The 24,923-nt window shown below is 41.8% G+C and overlaps 1 protein-coding gene across 3 annotated transcripts in view; it reads right to left on the bottom strand.

The window, feature by feature from the left end:
• Window positions 1–3,695: 3,695 nt before the first annotated feature.
• LOC128666682 (gastrula zinc finger protein XlCGF17.1) overlaps window positions 3,696–24,923 on the bottom strand; it is a 53,105-nt gene continuing 31,877 nt past the window's right edge. For all 3 annotated transcript variants that reach the window (XM_053721409.1, XM_053721408.1, XM_053721411.1), the window contains one exon: window positions 3,696–5,293. In XM_053721409.1, coding sequence (XP_053577384.1) covers window positions 4,482–5,293 — 812 coding nt within the window. In that variant the 3' untranslated portion in view covers window positions 3,696–4,481. The remainder of the gene's footprint in view (window positions 5,294–24,923) is intronic.

Genomic DNA, 24,923 nt, shown 5'->3' on the forward strand with positions numbered 1-24,923 from the left:
TATCTAGAACATAATCGTGTGGGATATGTATAGAGCCTAAGTAAAATATATAAATATGCAAATATATATATATAAAAAATATATAAAAAGTCTATATAAAAAAGTTATAAAATATATTAAATCATGAGTCTCTCTATGAGGAGAAGACCAACCTTATCTCAAAAGAGAATATTAAGATAAATCAATACCCTACTGATGTTCTGGTATCTAATGTCTTTAATTGCTTATATTTGGAGGTGTAGATATGTCAGAGGAAGAGGGTGATGTATACAGACTTCAGATTGGTTCTGTTTGTATAAACTGTCTTTTCATATGCAGGGGAGGGGGAAGTGTCTGTTCTTCCTGCTTTCTCAGCCCTTTTCAGTGGGTGTCCCAACCTAACCTCATTAACAGTGCTAAATTGGGAGCTTCTATGTAAGTTTTTTTTTTTTTTTAAATAATTTTTATTAAGGTTCACCAGGCAGTACAAAAAAATAAAAGAACATCCTTCAATGCGGAACACTGGTACATAAATTCAGACAGCAAAAATGGGCACATTGGATGACAATAACATAGTGCAGTAAAACATAACACGCCTTCTGGCTAAAGATGAGGGCCATTTTTGGGCCCTTCGGAGTCTTATAACACATGGAAGGCTAATGATAAATAGGAGGTCCCTTTCCGGGCCCCAGCAGAAAGGTAGAACCTAATTTTATTTTTTTCAACACAAATAAGTAAATTATAATATATGTATGAGCAGATAAGTAAACAGACCAGAAGGTTCTGGTAGGGAGAGGAGAGAGAAGAAAAGAGAAAAAAAAAAAAAAAGGGGGGGGTTGGGTGGGATAGGGGTCCAGGACATGTGATTAGGAGGGAGACGATAGCCCTACAATTAAGTGGGAGACAGTATTAAATGGTTGTGTTCCAGTGTGCAAGTATTAGTTTGTGGAGGTCTAGCTTATGGGTTTTTAGGTAGTGGTATCTCTCAAGCAGCAACAGGCCACTCACCTGGTTCCGCCATTCTTGTTCAGTGGGGGCCGTTTGAGATTTCCAGTACTTTGGAATGATTTTTTTGGCTGCAGTCAGCATAAGAAGCAACAGTGCCTGTATGCCCTGGCCTTCTAACCGGGGCAAGGAACAAAATCGCAGAGTCTCTGGTGTTAGCGGGACCGTTGCACCCAAAACCTCCGACATTACATTAAATACCGCCGTCCAATATTCTGTCAGGCGAGGGTAACTCCACCAAATGTGGAGGAGGGAGCCTACCTCCCCGCACCCCCGCCAGCATATGTTGGCCGTTCCGGGAAACATTTTGCTTAGTCTCATTGGCATTAAGTACCAGCGGCTAGTGAGTTTGAGGTGAATTTCTTGTATTTTCGCTGACACTGAGGAGCGCTTGATAAGTTTAAATGCTCTCAGCCACGGTTCGGTGTCTATATTTTGGTTCAGCTCCCGTTGCCAGGAGATTGTGTATGAGGGGAGAGAGGTAGTTGAAGGTGCAACAGTAATTTTGTATAATTTGGAGATCAAGTGTCCAGGGTAGTTAGGTTGTACACACAGTTTCTCGAAGTATGTAAGTTCTCTTCCAAAATCATGTCTGTTCTTGTGGTGCAAAATGTAGTGTACTAATTGGTTGTAATAGAGCCATGAGGAGAAAATTCCCCCATGAGTCTCCGCGAGGGTCTTTTGCGTTTTCAATTTGCCCCCATCTGAGATTAATTGGATGGAGCCTGTTCTAAGAGGGTATGAAACCGGGATTTTACTTTTCAGTCTGTGGTAAGGGAGGTCTACATTCTCTAAGAGCGGGGAGAGCGGTCCAAGTTTAGAGGAGATGTGTGTGGTGGTGAAAAGGAGCTTGTCCCACTCAGACAGGGTATGTGCCGTGATAAGATACTGCTGTGTGTGTTTGGGTCTCTGTTGAGAGGGTGTCCATGCTAGTGATGCAACATTGTTTACTTTGAGGATGTCTATCTAGTTGGAGCCAAATCTTGTTGTCAGTGTTGTGTGCCCACTCGACTACATGTCTAAGCACGATTGCCTGCTTGTAAGCTAGGAGGTTCGGGATCCCCAGCCCTCCATTATCTCTAGGAAGGTATTGCGTTTTCCTCGGTACTCTGGGGCTAGTGCCCGCCCATATAAACTGGTCTATAGTCTTTTGTAGTTGGGTAAGATAGTTATCGTAAAGCGGTATGGGTAGGGCCTGCATTAGATATAGAATTCGGGAAAGAACGTTCATTTTTATCACCCCTATCCTGCCTAACCAGGACAGGGGCTTGTTTCTCCAGGAGGACAAGTCACATGCTATATCTTTTTTAGGGAGCTATAGTTATATTTGAATAGTTCTTGGGTATTTGAGGTCAGGTGGATTCCTAGGTATTTTAATTTATTTTGGGCCAGGGGGACGCCATAGTTATCTTTGATATCTTGTAAGACTTTATGGGGGGTGTTGATATTCAAAATTTCTGATTTCGAAATGTTAAGTTTAAAGTTAGACACGGTGCCATAGGCTTTCAATTCCAGCAACAACTCAGGTATAGAGCTTTCTGCCTCTGTCAGGGAGAACAGAATGTCATCAGCGTATAATGCTTGTTTATGTTCCGATTGTCCTATCCTAAGGACTTTAATGTTATCATTGTTCCTAATTTTTTGGGCTAAAATTTCGATAGAGATGGCGAATAGTAGGGGGACAGGGGACATTCCTGTCTGGTGCCAATTTTTATGGAAAAAGATTCTGACAAGGTGTTATTCACCCTGATTCTCGCGTTGGGGTTGGAATACAAAGCAAAAGACATATTCAGGAAGGGTTCTGGTATTCCCATCTCGATCATAGCCCGACGCAGAAAAGACCACCGAACCCTATCAAAGGCCTTCTCCGCGTCAGATGAGAAGAGGACCAAGGGTGTACCCGAAGCCTTGGCAAAATTTATGAGATGGATAGTTTTGATGACGTTATCTCTTGCTTCTCGGCCCGGAATAAACCCAGCCTGATCGCAAGATATTAAACTAGGGAGGTATTTATTTAGTCTGTTGGCCAAAATTTTAGCGAGGATTTTCCTGTCCGTATTGATGAGTGAAATGGGCCTAAAGTTCTCAGGGCGAGTCGCTGGCTTACCTTGCTTGGGAAGTACAGTGATATGTGCCTCTAAGAGGTTCCTAGATAAAGAGGGGTTGCTCCTTAATTTATTGAATAGAGTTAAGAGGTGAGGGAACAGGGCATCTGATAGTTTCTTATAGTAACCTATCGTGTAGCCATCTGGCCCGGGGCTCTTTCCCGATGGGAAGTCCTTAATTGCCTGTCGTATTTCCTCTAGTATGATAGGTGATTCAAGGTGGACCTTTCCCTCTTTATTCAGTATAGGCAAATCTAATCCCTGAAAGTAGTTGTCAAACTGATCCCTATGTAAGTTTTTAAAAGGTTTTATACCTGATTTTTATATCTGCATTTGTGCATATTATTCTTTATAGTAGTGTCTATTACATGCAGTTAAATGAAAATTGGTGTATACTGTCCCTTTAAGTGACGTTAATTCAGACAAAGTGACAATAGCCCATTCACCCTAGTGACACAGATGAGACTTGCATCCTGGGAAGTCTGTTTTGAGGGAACTGCAGATGTATAAATAACAATTCTTCTTACATTCTAGGTGCCATAAATCAACAAAAACTCTCTTTTCTGAGACACTGAACAATTAACAGCCAGAATAGAAACCAACCAATTGTAGAAAGTCCACTGCAACATTTCTTGGTTGTTTATTAACTCATTTCCTTAATGGCTAGAGCAGAAATAATCAAATGTATGTTCCAGCCATTCAGAGTAATAGATTCTATGACATTGAATTTGCCTGGTTACAAATTGTTGTTAATCGTCACATGCTCTTAATACATAAAACAGCCCGGGCAGGTAGGGAGCTTGCTGGACGTATTGTTTTATCAGCGGTGCCGTTCCAACTGTCCCTGGTAACATTTTACAACACACATTTCACAAGTCCTTTTCCTATGATTACAATAAATGATAAAAGAACTATGTTATGTCCCCATTAAAAGGTCAGGGATGGCACATCTGTGACATCTAGGTTTCAACGTGCATTACCCATTACTTAATAGAAACACATGGGATTTGGAAAGCCCACAATTTGTAGAGTTACATTACAGGAAAAAAGGACATAATAAATAATGGAAAAAAATGCAAAGTTGTTTTAATACACATAATTAAAGTGACATAAAACCCACATTTTTTCCCTTCACGATTCAGATTTTTAAAACAGCCATTTTAAACAGCATTTTAATTTACTTCCATTATCTAATTTGCTTACTATTTTGGTAGGCTCAGGAGCTGGCAGATGATTGGTTGCTGCACATATATAACTCTTGTCATTGGCTCATAAAATGTGTTCAGCTAGATCCTAGTAGTGCATTTCTCCTCCTTCCACAAAAGTTGTTTAAAATGTATGCTCAGAGAAATTTTGGGCTTTGTGACCCTTTAAACATTTTATATTACAATGTCAGTTATTTGCCTTTTTAATATCGGATTTTCCACATTCAGAACATGAAAAGGCTTTCTCTGCTGTATGAATTTTCTGATGAGCAATAAGATTTGATTTCCGAGTAAAGCATTTCCCACATTCATTACAAGAAAATGGTTTCTGTACTGTATGAGTTTTCTGGTGAATAATAAGACTTGACTTCCGAGTAAAACATTTCCCACATTCAGAACATGAAAATGATTTCTCTTCTCTATGAATTTTCTGATGAATATTAAGAGTGGATTTCTGAGTAAACCGTTTCCCACATTCAGAACATGAAAATGCCTTTTCTCCTGTATGGATTTTCTGATGAGTAATAAGACTTGATTTCTGACTAAAACATTTCCCACAATCAGAACATGAAAATGCTTTCTCTCCTGTATGAGTTTTATAATGAGTAATAAGATTTGATTTTTGACTAAAACATTTCCCACATTCAGAGCATGAAAATATTTTTTCTCCTGTATGAATCTTCAGATGACTAATGAGAGTTGATTTATTGGTAAAACATTTTCCACATTCAGAACATGAAAATGCTTTCTCTCCTGTATGGATTTTCATATGAGTAATAAGATTTGATCTCTTATTAAAACATTTCCCACATTGAGAACATGAAAATTCTTTCTCTTCTGTATGACATTTCATATGAGTAATATATTGTGATTTCCTGGTTGAAAAATTCCCACATTCAGAATATACATTTTCTTCATGGCTTCTTCTATTTTGGAAAAGACTGAATGAAGCATCAGCACTTTGACCATTACCAGGATTATTGCAATTTGTGAATCCACCTGTTGAAAAGAAATAGAATTGGAATAATGTTATTTGTTAACAACATACTTACTTTATATTGAGAACCTTTTAACTGTTCAGAATTAGTGTCTGCTAGAAGTGGAGGGCATCAGCTATGACCCTCACACCTTTCCCCAACCTGAATGCTAAGCTATAAAGGCAGTTTATTGAACTCTATTGAATATTTTTAAGAAATTCCACCAACACCTATTAGTCAGATACTGAAATAAAGAAAACTAAACGCTTTTTTTTCTCTTACGTTTTATTTTTTTAAATGCATTGAGCTTTTAAAATTGTAGTAATACAATTATTTCAGTCCAATAACTACTCTTTGTAACTAATGTATGCACAATGCATTCAGTTTATTTTTATTTTTAAAGTTGCATTCATACCACATATTATTTACTTCTAGAGAAAATTTTCTAAACATCATTCCATACAAAAAAGTGATGTATAATGGATACAATTTATAGTGAATATATCCAAATAATATTTCTAAAGTTTGTGCCTTTAATGCTAAAAAAATAAAATCTAAAAATGCACTAAAAAGAAAACATAATTTATACTTACCTGAAAAAATCATTTCTATCATGGTTGTGAGAGTCCACAGTCCATTACTCCTGGGAGTTCCTTACCACTAGGAGGAGGCAAAGATTCCCAAACCCCAAGAGCTCTATAAAAGCCCTCCCGCCTCACATATAAGTTATTCTAATGTATATCCAAGCAATTGAGGTATAGAAATAAGAGTAAAAAATTAAAGTGAAGCCGTCAGCAGAGCTAGCAAAACCCTTAAAGGACCAGTCAACACAGTAGATTTACATAATCAACAAATGCAAGATAACAAGACAATGCAATAGCACTTAGTCTTAACTTCAAATGAGTAGTAGATTTTTATTCTGACAATTTTAAGTTATGTCTTTTTCCACTCCCACTGTACCATGTGACAGCCATCAGCCAATCACAAATGCATACACGTACCATGTGACAGCAATCAGCTATTCACAAATGCATACACACTTATTCTTGCACATGCTCAGTAGGAGCTGGTGACTCAAAATGTTTAAATATAAAAAGACTGTGCACATTTTGTTAATTGAAGTAAATTGGAAAGTTGTTTAAAATTGCATGCTCTATCTGAATAATGAAAGTTTAATTTTGATTGAGTGTCCCTTTAACCATGGATGTACAGGGTACGTTGGTCATTAATGAGTTGAAAAAAATACAGAATTCTTAAAAATGCCTAAAAGTGTTACAAACTGTTAAAATAAGGTATATGGTGTACACATATATGTCTCAAGACTATGTAAAACATGTCTATACTAATAGCTAGTGGGCTATGAAGGTGCAAAGTACTTGCCTGTCAGCACTATCGACCACTGTGCTTATGTCAACTGCAGCAACTTGCTTCCAGTAGACGAGCCCATCCTAGGCAGTGCCAGTACAATGAAAAGGATCTACAACCCCAAACTTGTCCTGTGATGTAGATTCTGTTACTTGTTTACAGCACCAATTCCGAAAACGCATAAAAACAAACAAACAAAAAGAGTCATCTGAAAATTTAATTCACCCTGTACTGTATTGAAAACACATTATTAAAACATTATTTGATGTTTTACTTTGTAAATTTAAAATATACACTCATTTCAAATCTGATGACTGCAACACATACCCAAAAAGTTAGGACAGGGGCAAAAGTTAAAATAAGTTAAGTGATGTGAAACAGGTGAGGCAATCGTGTAATCATAAGGAGCCTCCAAAAAAGGCCTAGTCCTTCAAGAGCAAGGATGGATCGAGGCTCGCCAATCTGCCAACAAATGCGTCAGCGAATAATCCAACACTTTGAGAAAAACATTCCCCAAAGACAATTTTGTAGGATTTTGGGCATTTCACCTTCTACAGTGCAGAATATAATTCAAAGATTCAAGGAATCTGGTCAAATCTTGGTGCGAAAAGGGCAAGGCCGAAAAAAAACACTTCTGGATGTGTGTGATCTCGGATCTCTCCGACATCACTGTCTCAAAAACCGTCATGAGTCTGTAATGGATATCCTGACATGGGCTGAGGAATACTTTGGTAAACCTTAACACCATTTGGTTAACACCATTCATCGCTGCATCCACAGATGCACGTTAAGGCTTTACTATGCAAAACAGAATCCATACATCAACACTGTACAGAAGCGCCACTGACTTCTCTGGGCTTGGTCTCATCTGAGATGGACAGCAGCACGGTGGAATCATATTTTGTGATCCGACGAGTCAACATTTCAAATAGTTTTTTTTAAAAACACTCGTCTTCTACGGGCCAAAGAAGAAAAGCACTATCCAAGCTGTTATCAGCGTCAGGTCCAAAAGCCAGTGTCTGTCAAGGTATGAGGGTGCGTCGATGCTCATGGCATGGGTAACTTGTACATATGTGAGGGCACCATTGATGCAGAAGGATATGTATACATTTTGGAGCAAAATATGCTGCAATCTAGATGTCGTCTTTTACAGGGATGTCCCTGCATTTTCCAACAGGACAACGCCAAACCACATTCTGCTCGGATTACAAGTGCATAATTGCGTAAGCAGAGTGCGGGTGCTAGCATGGCCTCCCTTCAGTCATTGACCGGTCTCCAATTGAGATTGCGTGGAGCATTAAGAAGTGCAAAATAAGGCAACAAAGGCACAGCTGAAGACATGCATAATGGATGAATGGGGAAAATTCTGTTTGCTAAACTTACCCAACTGGTGTCTTCAGTGCTCAAATGCTTAATAAGTGTTATTAAAGAAAAGGTGATGTTACACAGTGGTAAACAGTCGACTGTCCCAACTTTTTTGGAGTGTGTTGCATCCATCAGATTTTAAATGTGTATATTTTCAAAAATACATTAAATTCACAAAGTAAAACATCAAATAATGTGTTAATAATGTGTTTTCAATACATAAAAATTTTTTTTTTTGTTTGTATTCTTGCATTTTCCATACTGTCCCAACTTTTTTGGAATTGGGGTTGTAAACAAGTAACATAATCTACATCACAGGACAAGTCCTCATTGCACCTGGAGAGGGCGGTGGATCCCACAGGAAGCAGCTCACTGAAGACCAGGTGATTAGTGGACTTAATCTTAGAAGACCATGCAACAGACATGTTATTACACCTAGAATGGAAGGATATTTCTCCACAGATCAGGACTTTATATAATGTATGAAGGGATTATAAAAGCCTGGTATAAGATCCATAAAATCTGGGAGGTACCCCACAAATGGTCAATATACTTACCTATCAGAAACAATCCAAAATTTCCCTTAGGCCTAAACTCAATTATCTTTAACGTATGGTCTAAAGTAGAATTAAAGAGAATAGTTAATATTTGAAGGGATTATAAGGGATTAGATTGATGAGCATATTCATGTAAACAAGATTATGGGGTAGATTTATCATAGTGCGAGCGGACATGATACGATGTAGCGTATCATGTCCGCCGCAGCATACGCTGTTTGCATTTATCATTGAACCAGCAGTTCTTGTGAACTGCTGGTGCAATGCTGCTTCCTGCAGATTCGCAGCCAATTAGCCGCTAGCAGGGGGTGTCAATCAACCCGATCGTATTCGATCAGGTTGATTTATGTCCGCGGCCTCAGAGCAGGTGGACAAGTTATGGAGCAGCGGTCTGAAGGCTCGCGCTTGATAAATTGGCCCCTATGAGTTCATATCAGCATGGTTTTATGAGAAATAGATCATGTCAAACTAATCTAATTAGATTCTACAAGGAAGTAAGTAAAAAGATAGATAAAGGGGAATCAGTTAATGTGATATACTTAGACTTTGCAAAGGCATTTGATACAGTGCCACATGAGAGATTAATGCACACATTTAAGGGACTGGGAATAGCTGAAAATGTTAGCTCATGGATAAATAACTAGATAAAAGAAAGGGAGCAACAAGTAGTAGTAAATGGATCATACTCAGATTGGACAAAGGTAATAAGTGGAGTCCCCCAGGGATCAGTACTGGGCCCTGTTCTTTTTAATATTTTTATTAATGACTTGGAGCAAGGATTAAATAGTGACATCTCTATTTTTGCAGATGATACTAAATTAAGTAAGGTCATTAGGTCAGCGTAGGATGAACTTTCGTTACAAAGGGATCTGCAAAAATTAAATGTATGGGCAGGTAAATGAAAAATTAGATTTAATACAGGAAAATGCAAGGTTCTACATTTTGGAAGTAAAAATAAGCAGGCAACATATTTTTAAATGGGACAAGACTTAGCCAAACAGAGGAGGAAAGGGATTTGGGAGTAGTAATAGATAACAAGCTAAAGATGGGTGCACAATGCAGGACAGCGGCTACAAAGGCTAATAAGATACTAGCATGATTTAAAAGAGGCATTGATTCAAGGGAGGAAAGCATAATTCTATCACTATATAAATCCCTGGTAAGACCTCACCTTGAGTATGGAGTGCAGTTCTTGGGACCGATTGCAAAAAAAGATATTGCAGAACTAGAAAAAGTTCAGAGAAGGACCACAAAGCTAATAAGGGGAATGGAGAATTTAGGCTATGAGGAGAGGCTAGCCAAACTGGGTCTGTTTTCCCTAGAAAAAAGGTGCTTGAGAGGTGACATGATTACTTTATATAAATATATTCAAGGCCCATATACAGAGATGGCAGAAGCTCTTTATTCCAAGAAAATTGTTTGTGACAAGAGTCACAATGTAAGGCTGGAGGAAAGGAGATTTAATCTCCTGCAACTGAAACATTTTTTCACTGTAAGAGAAATAAAATTGCAGAACTCATTACCAAAGGAGGTAGTGAATGCCAATACCCTAGATACATTTAAAAAATGTTTGGATACATTTCTGGGTAGAAACTAAATTCATGGATATGATTGATTGTATTAAATGGGTCACCTTTTAGTGGATTCATTTAAACTCAACTGGATCTTTTTTTTTGTAAGTATATTAGATTTGTATAGGTTGAACTCGATGGACTTCGGTCTTTTTTAAACCTCATTTACTATGTTACTAGACATTAAACAGGGAAAAATTAGAACCTTTTCAGAAATTCAAGAGAAATTTGAACTACCTGATACACACTATTTTTCGTATTTGCAAATCACGCACTACATACTAGAGATTTTGAAGGTTACCCTGGGCTATGGAAGCTACATTGTTGTGCCAACACAATAAATATGTTTAAAAATGGAAAATTCACATACTCAGCAACTTATAGAGCTCTATTGGACTCAAATAGGGAAAAAACATGGCAAAAATAGTAGAGGGCTGGCAAAAAGATCTCTCTACTCAGTTAGAAATGGAGGATATGATAAGGGGGCGATTTATCAAGCTGAGGTGAACAGGGGCGCACATACGTGCCCCCGCCCGCTCGCGTGCAATCCCGTCCCCTGCCCGTGCACAGCCTATCACACGCGAGCAGGAGCTGTCAATCTCCCCGGTTAGACTAGACCACAGAGATTTTTTCTTTTCGCCACTTCTTGTTAAATACGGCGTGCAGGTTCCCTTGTGAGAACCTGCAGCAGTAGGGGCTCAAAAGGCTGGGGAAAGCCTTTGATAAATTGACCCCTAAGTAGCTTCAATAATATTAAAGAAGTCACTTTGGACTCATATTTTAGAGAATCTTAAACAAAACTAATAAACAGATTCAATATTATGCCTAAAAAAGCTTTCAAATGGTTTAAATGCCTTTTTCTGTCCCAGAATAAACCAGTTATGGTTAAAAAGGAGCTACTGGGCAGCCAAGATACTTCAGACGAATGTTAAAACAGATTTTAAAGAAATACTTATTTTACCAAACAGGTCTATAAAGATAAGCCTATGTTCCTCTCAATGGTTATAATTATGACAAGGAAATGTATATTGAAAGAGTGGTTAACACCAGGTATACCCAGTGTGAGGAAAATAAGACAAGCTCTAGAAACACAATTAGACATCAAAGTTTTTGATACATTGAGTGATAAAGAAGTAAGATTAAAAAAATAGTAAAGAAATGGGGCGCTTTCATAAAAGATCTAGATGGAGCGCAACAAAAACAGATTCTTAGTCCCTTAGTGAATGCTAGACAGAAAAAGATAAACTGGGGCCCAGAGATTTAGTTAACTCAGCTATGGTTATAGTAAAGCACCTAAGGGGGAAGGATATGTTTCGAAATTGGTTCACTGATAAACAGGCTTGTTAGGATATGTTAGCATTACCGACGCCATCTTGTCCTAGTTGCCATTTTGTCTTAGGCATCCATCTTGTCTAAGAAAGGTTTATTATAACAGTTTATTATGTAGTGAGAAATATGCTGATGTTAGGGAGACTTGTATAAGCCCTGGGAATGACCCTGACAATGTGCTTGGATGCACTGTTATCTCTCTTTTTTTTTATTTGAGGTTGACAATAAAGCAACAAAATATCGACAATAAAAGGACAAGATAATACATATCAAGACACTAGCATACATATCAGTTAATTTTTAGCAACACTGGGACCGCAGCATTCTGTTACATCACAGAGTATTGTAGACATTTATATAAATAGCAAAAAAAAAGAACCTCAGATTTTCAGCAGATTAATAAACACAAATAAACCAAGAATAAATTGTTTCTTTGTTTAACATAAAATTACTACCAGACTCATTCTGAGTCAATACCTTGAGATTCGGTGTAACATAAACTATTTGAGTTCTGTCCATATCTATATACATCCTATTACAAAGTCATGTTGGGTTGTGGGAGGGGGGAGATGGTCGGGGAGGGAATAGAAAACATAAAAAAAAAAAAAAAAAATTTTCAACTGTATTTCTGTATTATTTCTATATCTCCTAATAAACTCTAGCCACTTACATTCAAATCTATCTTGCTGGTTTATTCCATTGTTGGCACTATCAAGCTGTTCTATTGTATATTGGGAGTGCAGTAAAAAAGTTAGATTGTTTATTGTTGGTTCCCTTGTAGATTTCCAGTTTTTAAGAATAAGATACCTCCCTCCCAAAATTACTGTGTTGATAAAGTCAGTATTACAAACATACTCCCTAAGATCTCTCAGGTCTAGTAAGAAAATAATGTGTTGCAGTTCTAGTACTGTCTGAGTGGAGAGTAACCTATTTAACCAAAATTGCACTCTTCGCCAGAATTGTTGGATCTTCGAACAACTCCAGAACATATGGACCAGGTCAGCATCAGAAGAGCTACAGCGTGGGCAGAGATGCAAAGAATTCCCAAACCATCTGTTTAGGCTAGTCGGGGTTATATGTATACGATTTAAAACTTTGAAATGTGACTCTCGCCATGAGGCAGATAGGGTGGCATGTTCTGCCGCAATTATACTTTTTTTTCGTTTTGTACATATCCAATACTAAATTCGCTTCTCTAATCTCTAATAGCACCATCCTATACCAATAGCTAATGGAATGTTTGCCTGCCTTATAGAGGGCAAGACCCATTTTTATGCCTGGATGTATCCACTTTCTAGTAGGATCTTTGATAGTCTCATTATACCAGTGCCGCACCTGTAAATAGGCATAAAAATCTGTGTTTTTAAGTTGAAATTGACTTCTTAGAGCTGCAAACGTATATGCCCGAATAGTTTCTGGATCCCTAAATTGAGATAGATGTTGTAGGCCCAGCACGGCCCATCTACTGAACACTTTATTCCTGATACCAGGAGTAAAACACTGATTCCCTAAAATAGGGACGGAGTCTGAAATTAGTGTGTTATCCTTCATACTGGACCGAATAAACTGCCAGGCTTTGATAATGTGGAATATTGTAATGTTACGGTTACCCTTAGTCTCGCTGAGAGATGGACCGCTTAGTAGCCTGGATCCCTATTGCTAAAGAGGGGAGAAGCTGCTTTCCATAGTATTCTATATGAGTCTCGCAAATATAGAATAATCTCCCTTAGCTGCAGTACAGCTAGGATACCCTTCTGCCCACAAAAACGAGTCAACGCTGCGATTGAGGGTCAAACAAGAACTCAGGACTGGGATGCCCAGCCTGCTTTTTATTAAGGTTACATGCACACAGGGCACTCCCAGGGGGGGGGGGAAGCACAAAATCCCCCATCACACAGTTAGATAGAGAGCAATGTCCTTTGACAGGCCACAATAGGATTACAGTACTTAAGATAACAAGTTTACAAGTTCATCTTATCAATTAGCAGTCTGGCTCCAGAGGTGATTAGACAATAGTTTCTAAAAGCTGAAAAAAAGTTAACTCTTTATGAAATGATACTTGTTACGGTTTTTTTTGGAGCCCTTCTTAGGCGCTGGCTTGGCTGGTTCAGGCATTGCTGCTGGGAAATAAGCTCTTCACAACAAAATAACTAATGCTTCTGTAACAGTGCTCCCTTTCTGTGGAACACTCTGGCAGACACGGTCTGACCCCTTTTCGGGGCAGACTAAGGCTGTCCAGACCGCTGGTTATGCGGGGTTGAGGTCGGTTTGTCTGGACAACCCGTCGGCGTTGCCATTCTGTTTCCCAGGTCTGTAAGTAATGGTGAAATTGAAGGGTTGCAACGATAAGCTCCAACGTAATAGCCTGCCGTTATCTCCAGAGACCCGGTTCAGCCACACCAACGGGTTATGGTCGGTGACCAGGGTGAACTCCTGACCATATAAATAGGGAGTCAATTTCTTTAATGCCCACACCAAAGCCAAACACTCCTTTTCGACCGCTGCATAGCTGACTTCGCGGGGCAGGAGCTTCCGGCTGATGTAGGCAACTGGATGCTCCCCTCCATCTTCGCCTACTTGGCTGAGGACGGCTCCCAGCCCGAACATGGAAGCATCTGTATGGACGATAAAACGTTTGTTAAGGGCTGGGGCCGCCAAGACAGGAGCGTTAATTAGAGCATTTTTGAGAGCCTGGAAAGCCGTTTCACAGTGGGGAGACCACAGGACCTGTCGAGGTAAGTTCTTCTTGGTCAAGTCAGTCAGGGGTTTGGCAAGTGTGCTGTAGTCTGGTACGAACCGTCTATAGTACCCTGCCGTGCCCAGGAAGGCTAGGACCTGAGTCTTAGTGATGGGGGTGGGCCAATTGGCGACAGCTTCTATCTTGGCCGGCTCTGGTCGCTGCTTTCCACACCCCACCCGGTGACCCAGGTACTGTACCTCGGCCATCCCAAAGTGGCATTTTTCTGGCTTCAGAGTCAGGCCAGCAGCCCGGATCTGATCCAGAACCATTCCTACATGAGCTAAGTGGTCCTCCCAGGACTCACTGTGGATCGCTATGTCGTCCAGGTAGGCGCAAGCAAAACTCTGGAAGCCATCCAGGAGCCTATCCACCAAGCGCTGGAATGTAGCTGGGGCATTCTTCATCCCAAACGGCATTACCCTAAACTGATATAAGCCGAATGGGGTGACGAATGCCGACTTGGGGATAGCCTCCGGGGCCAGGGGAATCTGCCAGTAACCTTTGCAGAGGTCAATAGTGGTCAGGTAATTTCCCCTGGCTATACGATCGAGTAGCTCGTCTACCCTGGGCATAGGGTAAGCGTCCGTCACGGTTTTTTCATTGAGCCTCCGATAGTCTACGCAGAACCGGGTGGTCCCATCTTTCTTGGGCACCAAGACAACTGGGGAGGCCCAGGGACTATCGGAGGGCTCAATTACCCTAAGCTGGAGCATCTCATCGATCTCCTTCTTCATTCCTGTCCTAACTGCTTCGGGGATTCGGTACGGAGCCTGGCGCAAGGGAGCTTGTCCCGGAGTATCTACCTGGTGGGTGGTTAAAGTAGTGTACCCTGGCTTCGGGGAGAAGGTGAGGTGTTTGGACTGGAGGAGTTGGCTGAGCTGCTCCCTTTCAGTGGGACTAAGTCGGTCTCCTATCTGAACCTGAGCCACTATACCTGTGGGGAGACTCTTTTCTAATAGGTCTGGAATGGGTAGACTGTCGGGGTCTTCCTGAGGGGAACAACATACGGCCGTCACGTTCTCTGGTCGCTCAAAATATTCCTTGAGCATGTTTACATGGAATGTCTTTCTAAGATTGTTGTCATGGCAGCTAGCTATCACATAAGTGGTGTCTCCCCTTTTCTCTACGATCTGGTAGGGACCCTGCCAGGACGCCTGCAATTTGTCTGTCTTCACCGGCTTAAGTACTAACACCTTTTGTCCTATGGTGAAGATTCTCTTTCGGGCCCCCCGATCGTACCATACTTTCTGTCTTCTCTGGGCCAACTGGAGATTAGCCCGCACGGATTTGGCTAATTGCTCCATTCGGTCCCTGAGTTCCAGCACGTATGGCACAATGGGGACACCGTCAGCCTCCATCTCTCCCTCCCAGTGCTCCCGGATCAGGTTTAGGGGTCCCCGTACCTTTCTTCCATAGAGCAACTCGAAGGGAGAGAACCCTGTCGTTTCCTGGGGCACCTCCCGATAAGCAAATAGGAGGTGCGGCAGGAAGCGTTCCCAGTCTCGGTATTCCTGAGTGAACGTCTTGAGCATTTGCTTGAGGGTCCCATTGAACCTCTCACACAGCCCGTTCGTCTGGGGGTGGTATGGGGAGCTCAGGAGGGACTTAATTTTGCAAACCTGCCAGAGTTGTTGGGTCAATTCAGCCGTAAATTGGGTGCCTCGGTCGGATAGGATTTCTTTTGGAAATCCTACCCGGGAGAACACCTGTACTAGTGCATTCGCTACCGTATCCGCTTGTATGTTGGATAGGGCGACAGCCTCTGGGTACCTGGTAGCGTAGTCCACTACGGTAAGAATGTAGCGCTTACCGGAGGGACTAGGGGTAGCCAGTGGTCCCACTAGGTCAATAGCAACCCGGCTGAAGGGTTCCTCTACAATGGGCATATTTACTAGCTGGGCTTTAGGGTGATCGCCTCGCCTTCCTACCCGTTGACACACATCGCAGGTGTTACAGTAAGTTCTAACGTCAGCGTGCACCCCTGGCCAAAAGAACGTGTGAGTAATGCGGTGTAGGGTACGGGTTACGGCTAGGTGGCCTGCTAAGGGGATGTCGTGGCCTATCTTGAGGATTTCTTGACGGTATTTGTGGGGCACTACCAGCTGTCGCCTACGCTGTCCCCTTTTCTCTGTCCAGCGGTATATTTTCCCTTTTTCCCATAAGAATGTTTCGTTATCTGCCCCGCCCCCTCCGGTCTCTGCTCGTTCCCGGTACTTTTGTAAAGTCGGGTCAGTCTTAGACTCTGTCTCGAAAGCATCTGGGGTGTCCCAGGGTATGGGGCCTAACATGTCATGCAAGGTCGGGGTAGGTCTTACCTGTGTCTCCCGCACTGGTGAGAGCTCTCGCTCCATCCGGGCTTGGGCCCGTGTAGTCACTGGGTCCGCCTCGTTGTTGCATACTGGAGCATAGGCAGAAGTCATGGGGCCCAAATCGTTGCCCAGTAGTACTTCGGCAGGTAAATTATCCATTATGCCCACGTTCACAGCCCCCTTTCCCGCTCCCCAATCAAGATGCACTTGAGCTGTTGGAATTTTGTACACATCCCCCCCCGCCACTCTAACGGCCACAGTCTGTCCGGATCGCTTGTGCTCTGGCACCAAATGACTCTGTACCAGCGTGATAGTAGCCCCTGTGTCTCTCAATCCCTCTGTAGATCGCCCCTCGAGCCATACCTTCTGCCGATGGTGCTGGCGGTTATCTGAGGCAGCATATACAGGGTCCACCTCGTGAAGCGGCCCCACATATCCCTCCATAGGGGCCTCTTGGTTAACACAGAGGGCCCGGGCCGGACGATAGGACCCAGAGGGGTAATTGTAATTCCTGGGTGTCTGGTGCGTATTAAGGGGGCAGCTAGCCATGAAATGCCCTGGTTGCTTGCATCGGTGGCAAGTCGGTCTGGGACGCTCAGAGCTGTTATTGTGTGGTCCTGAGTGTCGGACGGGCCCTGTGGGCACCGGGGCTCGGAATTCAGCACGAGGGGGTGCACGGTAAACCTCTCTGGGTTCGACCCGTGCTGGAGCTCGGTAGTTCATGGGTTCGTGAAGACGGGAGTCATAATGTTCATCGGCCAATTTGGCTGCTTCTTCTAAGGTAGAAGGCCGCCTGTCTCGCAGCCATTCCTTCCCTTGCTGTTCCATGCCATTATAAAAATGTTCTAAGAGAAACAATTGTAAAATTTCCTCACCAGTCACCGATTTACTTCCGCTCAGCCAGTGATTTGCCGCTCTCCGCATTCGGTGCGCCCATTCCATATGGGTATCGTTAGGCTTCTTTTTCGTGCCCCGAAACTGTCGGCGATACGTGTCCGGAGTTACAGCGTACCGTCGCAACAGTGTCTCCTTAACTAGCTCATACTGTGTCACTTCCTCAGCACCCAGAGTACGAAAGGCTTCCAGGGCTCGCCCGGATAGTTTCCCAGACAATATCGTGGGCCACTCTCTGTTGGGAATCTGGTGCAGGGCACATTGCCTTTCGAAGTCCGCCAAATATTCATCAATCCCTGTCTCGCTCTCTAGGAAGGGTCGAAATGCCGCATAGGGTATCTTGGGCCTCCCAGCATTTTCGACAGGGATGATTACCTGCGGGGCTTCAGCATTGCGGTGTGCGTTCGCTAGGTTGAGTTCGTGGGCTCGAGTCTCTCGTATATCCTCGTCCGCCTCCGCCATCAACTGCTGTACCAATTCCATGGAGGGGTTCGGCCCGTATAATGAGAGCCTTTCCCGAACAATCCTGTTTTTTTCGTCACTAATCGTGGTCGGTGTTTCCGCCATTGTGAAGCTCTGATCCAGTTCGGTCAATTCTGCGATCAGCTCTCTCCTCGGCCGGTTGCTGGCGTACCCCCCTCTGCTTTCAAGTAAATCCTTTAGGGTTGTACGCTTCAATTTTTCGTAAGCGCTCTCCATCCGTTCTGTACCTCTCCTAGGAAATCCAGGAAAATCCCGCCGCTGCCGCCAAATGTTACGGTTACCCTTAGTCTCGCTGAGAGATGGACCGCTTAGTAGCCTGGATCCCTATTGCTAAAGAGGGGAGAAGCTGCTTTCCATAGTATTCTATATGAGTCTCGCAAATATAGAATAATCTCCCTTAGCTGCAGTACAGCTAGGATACCCTTCTGCCCACAAAAACGAGTCAACGCTGCGATTGAGGGTCAAACAAGAACTCAGGACTGGGATGCCCAGCCTGCTTTTTATTAAGGTTACATGCACACAGGGCACTCCCAGGGGGGGGGGGGGGGGAAGCACAAAATCCCCCATCACACAGTTAGATAGAGAGCAATGTCCTTTGACAGGCCACAATAGGATTACAGTACTTAAGATAACAAGTTTACAAGTTCATCTTATCAATTAGCAGTCTGGCTCCAGAGGTGATTAGACAATAGTTTCTAAAAGCTGAAAAAAAGTTAACTCTTTATGAAATGATACTTGTTACGGTTTTTTTTGGAGCCCTTCTTAGGCGCTGGCTTGGCTGGTTCAGGCATTGCTGCTGGGAAATAAGCTCTTCACAACAAAATAACTAATGCTTCTGTAACATGTAAGTTTGGTTTTAATCTTGCGTGGTAGTTCCTTGATAGGGCAATGTAGTAGGGCCGTCAGGCCAAGCGGAAAAAACAATTTTTGATCCACTTCCAAAGAAGCAACATGAGTCCCCCCAGTAAGCCAGTCCATGGCTACCTTTGCTAAACATATTTTGTTGTAAGTAGAAAAGATAGGGAGTGCTAAGCCTCCACATAGTCTAAGATGCGAGAGCTTCTGTAAGGAAATACGTTTTTTACCCGTACCCCATATAAACAACCTGGTAGAACTATCCAGACATTTAAGATCTGATTTTGTTAACGGGATTGGAATGTTTTGCATTATATACATCAACTTAGGTAATACGATCATCTTTATCAAGTTAATTTTTGCCGTCAATGATAGGGGAGCTTTGCCCAGTTTCTAAGATCTATTTGAATTTTCTTTAGCAGTGGAGAGTAATTCAAAGAATACCATTCCGCCGGATTTATACTGATTTTAATACCTAGATATGTAATATATTGTTCAGCCACATTGAAAGGTGGGATATAATCTGTATTTAATGGTTTTATTAACCATAGAAGATCTGATTTTGAGATATTTATTTTGTAACCTGAGAATGAGCCAAATTTAGCAATTATTTCTAAGATGATGGGAATCTCTAGTTGAGGATTATTAAGAAAAAGTAACAAGTCATCCGCATATAAGAGTAACTTAAGATACAGTACAACTCCAAAAATCCGGACTCCAGAAATCCGGACAACCTGAGAATCCGGACTCTGGAGTGATTACAACTTCCGGGTGTTGGTTTGTCACTGCGCATGTGCAAATTGGCATTCAGAGCTGCAACAAGCGACGGCACACGAAAGCAGTGAGAAATCTGAGCTCCACAACTGCGCACTACAGTTTGCCATACATGACCGTTACCTGTGCAGGTATTTACCATCTTTACACTGCACAGTACTGTTATACCTCTATATACTGTACTATATTGTACAGTAGTGTACTGTACTGTACCAATGTTTCCTAAAGTGGATAAGGGTTCTAATCAGAAGCAGAGGAGAAACACTCTGAAATCACTGGGCAAAGCAGAAGCACCATCCACAAGTGGTTCACCGGGCGCAGCAGATGCTAGCGCTCCGTGAACAAGCAGTTCAGCATGTGCCAAAAAATACCTGTAACGGAAAGGAATGTACATATGCAGGTGCAGTACTCTATTTTAATAAACAAGGTGATCTGTACAGTATTTATTTATAATAAAAAACATTAGCACGTCTTCTTTTTTATTTACAGGTATTTTATCAGCAATGTCCGAGAATCCGGAAAATCCGAAAATACGGACCAGGCAAATTCCCAAGCAGTCCGGATTTTCGGAGTTGTACTGTATTTGTCTCCTAAAAGAATCCCTTCTAAGTATAACTTCAACATAGATGCCAGTGGTTCAATTGCCAAATTAAAAAGTAAAGGTGAGACCGGGCAACCTTGTCTTGTGCCTGTCAAAATACGAAAAGTTTCTGTGGGTGAGCCATTTACCAGTAGTACTGAAGAAGCCTTAGCATATAAGGCTTGAATACAATTTAGAAATCGACCCCTAAAACCAAATTGCTCCATGGTATAGAATAAATGATCCCAGGTAATCGAGTCGAACGCCTTTTGAGCGTCTACCAATCGGAAAAAAATCTAAGAGTAATAAAATTTTTCAAATACTGGCAGCTGGATTCCTATGTAGCATGAAGCCGACCTGGTCCACATGAATCAAAGAGCCGAGAATTTGTTTGAGTCTGTTTGACAGAATGGTTGTAAATATTTTGTAATCTGCATTGAGCAGTGATATAGGACGATATGAATAGATTATTTCTGGATCTTTGTCCTTTTTTAAAATTAAAATAATTTTGGATGCTGCAAAATAGGCAGAATGCACTCTACCATTACATAGGTAGTCGTTGAATAGGTTCACAAGTGTCGTATTTATCTCCTCTCTGAGAATTTTATAAAATTCCGCAGGGAGAATATCTGGGCCGGCCGCTTTATCCAATTTAAGTTTGTCTATAGCTTGGATTACTTCTGTAGGAGTTATGGGTGTATTTAGTTTATCTGCCTCACCTGAAGGTAGCTTTGGGAGCGAGATTTTTTCCCAAAACCATTTTTTATTTTGAACATTGGTCTGTGGGGCCGAGTATAGTTTTTTTTAAGAATTTAGCAAAACCTTTCTTAATTGCCTCTGCCTCAGTGACTCTAATACCATCTACAACAATGGCTTTAATTGTTTTGTGGGCTTTATATAGTTTCACATGGTTAGCTAAGAGCTTACCTATCTTGCTACCATATCTGTAGTAACTAGCTCTCTGGCGCAGGTCTTGTCTAGTTGTTTGCTGAAGGCTAAATGAATCCCACTCCTGTTTTGCTTTGATATATTTCTGCCAATTAATCTGTGTAGGTGTCGTTATATAGTTATTGTAGGTATTTCTAAGACAGTTTGATAACTCAGTTTCCCTTAGACGCATGTTTACTCTGAGTCTACAAGTGTATTTCTTAATTTCACCTCTGATCACAGCTTTGGCTGCTTCCCAGAATATCTCTGGTTTATGGCTGTATGAGAGATTTTGAGTCGTGTATTCATACCATCGATCTGTAACAAATTTCCTAAATTTGGAATTGTTATATAGATATCGTGGGAAAGAGTAGCCTCTAGTTGGCTCATATTTATTATTATCCAGACCAAGCTCCAATGAAATAGGGGCATGATCTGAGATAGTAAAATCACCTATTTGCGTTTTTACCCCAGAGCCAAACAGTCTGTCAGAGCCAAGAAAAAAGTCAATGCGTGAAAATGATTTGAATTGTTTAGATTCATATGTAAATGCGCGACTATAAGGATATGTGTGCCGCCATAGATCCCTAATCTTAAGCACACTACAAAGCGATTTAAGAATTCTCGTTGCTTTTTGAAATTTTTTAATGGTTCTTTGCTTTGTGGTCTGTAGTCTGTCAATATTATTAAAGACCATATTAAAGTCTCCGGCTACTACCAAAATGGTATCCACATATTCAAACAATTTAATCTTCAAAGTTTCCCAGAAAGGTTCATCCACATTGTTTGGCCCGTATACGTTACACATTGTGAAGATATGAAAGCCCATTTTTATTTTTAAAATAATAAAGCTCTCATCAGGGTCTATCTCCTGAGAAATAATTTGAAAGTCTAATCCTTTTCTAATAAGAATCGCTACCCCTCTTTTACGAGAGGCAGAGGGAGTAAAGATCACTTCTTGAAGCCAATTAACTTGCAGTTTTTTGTGTTCTCTTTCTGAAAGGTGGGTTTCCTGCAAGAAAATTAAGTCTGCCTTATATTTTTTGAGATATGTTAAAATTCTTTTCCTTTTCACCGGACTAGAAATGCCCCCCTACATTCCATGATACAAGCTTCAACTTTGACATTTTAATTTAAGTGGGACCAATGAAAAAAAAAAAAAAAAAAAAAAAAAAAAAAAGAGAAAGACCTCCCTCCCCATCCCAACAACCCAATACAAAACATATTGTTGATGTTAAACCTACCCATACAATTATTGTACCAGTAATTATAGCTGTACTCAGTGTATCTATTTTTTATTTGATGCATTAAAAAAGGAAAAAAAAAAAAAACACACATGCACCGTCAGACAGTAGCCTGAAAGCATAACAAATAATGAGGCAGGGGCCATAGGGGCTAGTACCCGTCTCCCTATCAGCTACCTATTAGCCTTCTTTATATTTATCTACAAAAGTCTTGGCCTCCTGAGGCGTATCTAGCACTATTAGCTCATTATCAACATAAATCTTAATTTTAGCTGGATACAGTAATCTAGCCGGGCGGCCAAGATTAAAAAGCGTAGTGCAGAATGGTGCCATTACTTTTCGTTTACTTGCCGTCTGAGAGGAGAAGTCCTGGAACAATAAAATTCTGTTTTGGTCTATTTCTAAGGTTTGCATTTTCCTGTAAGCTCTGAGAATGGTAATTTTATCGTGGAAATTCAGGTATGTCACGATAATAGGGCGTTTCTGTATCGTATTATCTGCTGTATTTCTAGCAATACCAATCCGATGCGCTCTTTCTACCTGAATATTCTGATCTTGTCTGTTTATTCCAAGTAGTTGTGGAAGTGTTATAGCTGCAAAATAAATTAGATCTTGATAATTAGAGCTCTCTGGTAAGCCAATAACTCTTAAATTATTACAGCGAGATCTATCTTCTAATTCCTCGATTTTTTCATTAAGGTAATTTATTTTACTATTGTGTTGTTGAATAATTTGTTCTGACTTAAACGCAGCGTCCTCTATCTTAAGGAAGTCTAGGAGCATTAAACTCAACCAAATCAATTCTTGGCGGCTATAGCTCCACTGGCCCAGCGCCAAGTGAGGGGCTTTCAGCTGTTCCCCTAGGTTGCCTTTGTGCGGCACATCACTGATAATGTTATTCTTAGCCTGCTTCAGAAAAAAAAGGCCAGATTATTATAACTTATATAAGTCATGTAGCCGAGCCCTCCCTTTGGCATCTAGATATTAGATCTTAGTGTTAGTTATAGCGGCTACTGCCAGGACTCTTAGCAAAAAAGTGTCAGCCTTTGACCGCCTTATTGGCCATTTAAAATAGCTTTGGAAGCACACGTTTCATAAATAAGAAAAAATTTTAGATTCTCCAGCTCCAGACCTTACTGTGCATGATGTCAGGGATGCTGTTTCACAGCCTGTATAATCAGAATTCTAGCCTTCCTGTGCTCCGCGCACTCAGCTACTGTGTTATATATATCGGTGTGTTAAATATCGGCCCCTGAATAGGTACAGTCCCCACATACCCTCTCTCTGCTTACCTTCACCCTGCAACCAGGTCAGGGACTTACGTTCCAGCAGTCGAGGGATCGGTATTCTCCGAGGCACCGCAACAGGCAGGCAGCAGGCAGGTGTATACTATGGCTCTAAGCTCCTTCAATCGGCTCCCGCTGTCATCCGCTGCCTCTTACTACATCAGGTGGAAGCTACCTTCAATCGGGACCTCCCCGGGTCACGCTCCGCCTTTCCCTAAGACGGTCACGTCCCGGGCCGTACAATCGAGGCTCTCAGAGACTTCTCAATGTGTGTTCCAAGGCACCGCAACAGGCAGACAACAGGCAGGTGTATGATAGGACTCAAAACTCCTTCAGTCGTAGGTGCAGTCCCCACGGACCCTCTCTCTGCTTACAGTCACCCTGCAACCAGGTCAGGGACTTACGTTCTAGCAGTCGAGGGATCGCTATTCAGAGACTTCTCAATGTGTGTTCCTATCCTCTTCCAGAACAGGTCTTGATAGTAAGGCTGGGGCAAAACGGCTACTAGCACCGCAAGGCTTCCTCACACCGTTGCAAGGTGCATCGCATCAGGCCAGGCTAGAATAGAAGCTTCCTAGCCTTTGGTGATTGGCGTGGTGGCGTGCTGAAATCGCCACGATCAGAAGAGCGTTCAGTGCAGCTACACTTCCTTGCTCCTCCTACCGGAAAGGATGCACTGTTATCTCTACAAAGATGTCAAACGGTCTTGATTTGTGCTGGGCTATGAGGCTCAGATTTACTGTTATCTAAAGTTAGGTATTTCTGTAGAAATGACTCCCTAACACTCCTTTCTACCAATTATATTTTAAATGAGCTTCTTTGTTCTTGCAGAAATACTATGTAAGATGATGTAGTTATAAACACGTCACCGTGTTAACCCCATATGCTGTAACTATCGCCTATAAAAAGTGTTGTTCATCTTCTAATAAACAGAACAGATGTTAGACTAATTGCTGCGTGGTCTGATTCCTGTTCTCTGGGATATCCCGTCATCAAGTAACCCATTCATTTCCAGGTGACAGTATAGGATCCAGGCCAAGTGCTGACTGACACACTCCCCCCCCTGAAAATAACACCTAACAAGGCTTTTTTAAACTCTATGGGGCCTATTTAACAAAAGGTCTGTCGGACCTGATCCGACAGTCACGGATCAGGTCCGACAGACCTTGCTGAATGCGGAAAGCAATACGCTCTCCATATTCAGCATTGCACCAGGCGGCTCTTGTGAGCTGCTGGTGCAACGCCGCCCCCTGCAGATTTGCGTCGATGTCAGGCGGACAGGTTATGGAGCAGCAGTCTTTAGACACAGGGCTTCAAGCTCTGTACGAAGCTTGATAGATATGCCCCTATATCGGAAAAGAACTCCTTACTCT

This window comes from Bombina bombina, chromosome 7, assembly GCF_027579735.1.
Source record: "Bombina bombina isolate aBomBom1 chromosome 7, aBomBom1.pri, whole genome shotgun sequence".
Taxonomy (NCBI): Eukaryota; Metazoa; Chordata; class Amphibia; order Anura; family Bombinatoridae; genus Bombina; species Bombina bombina.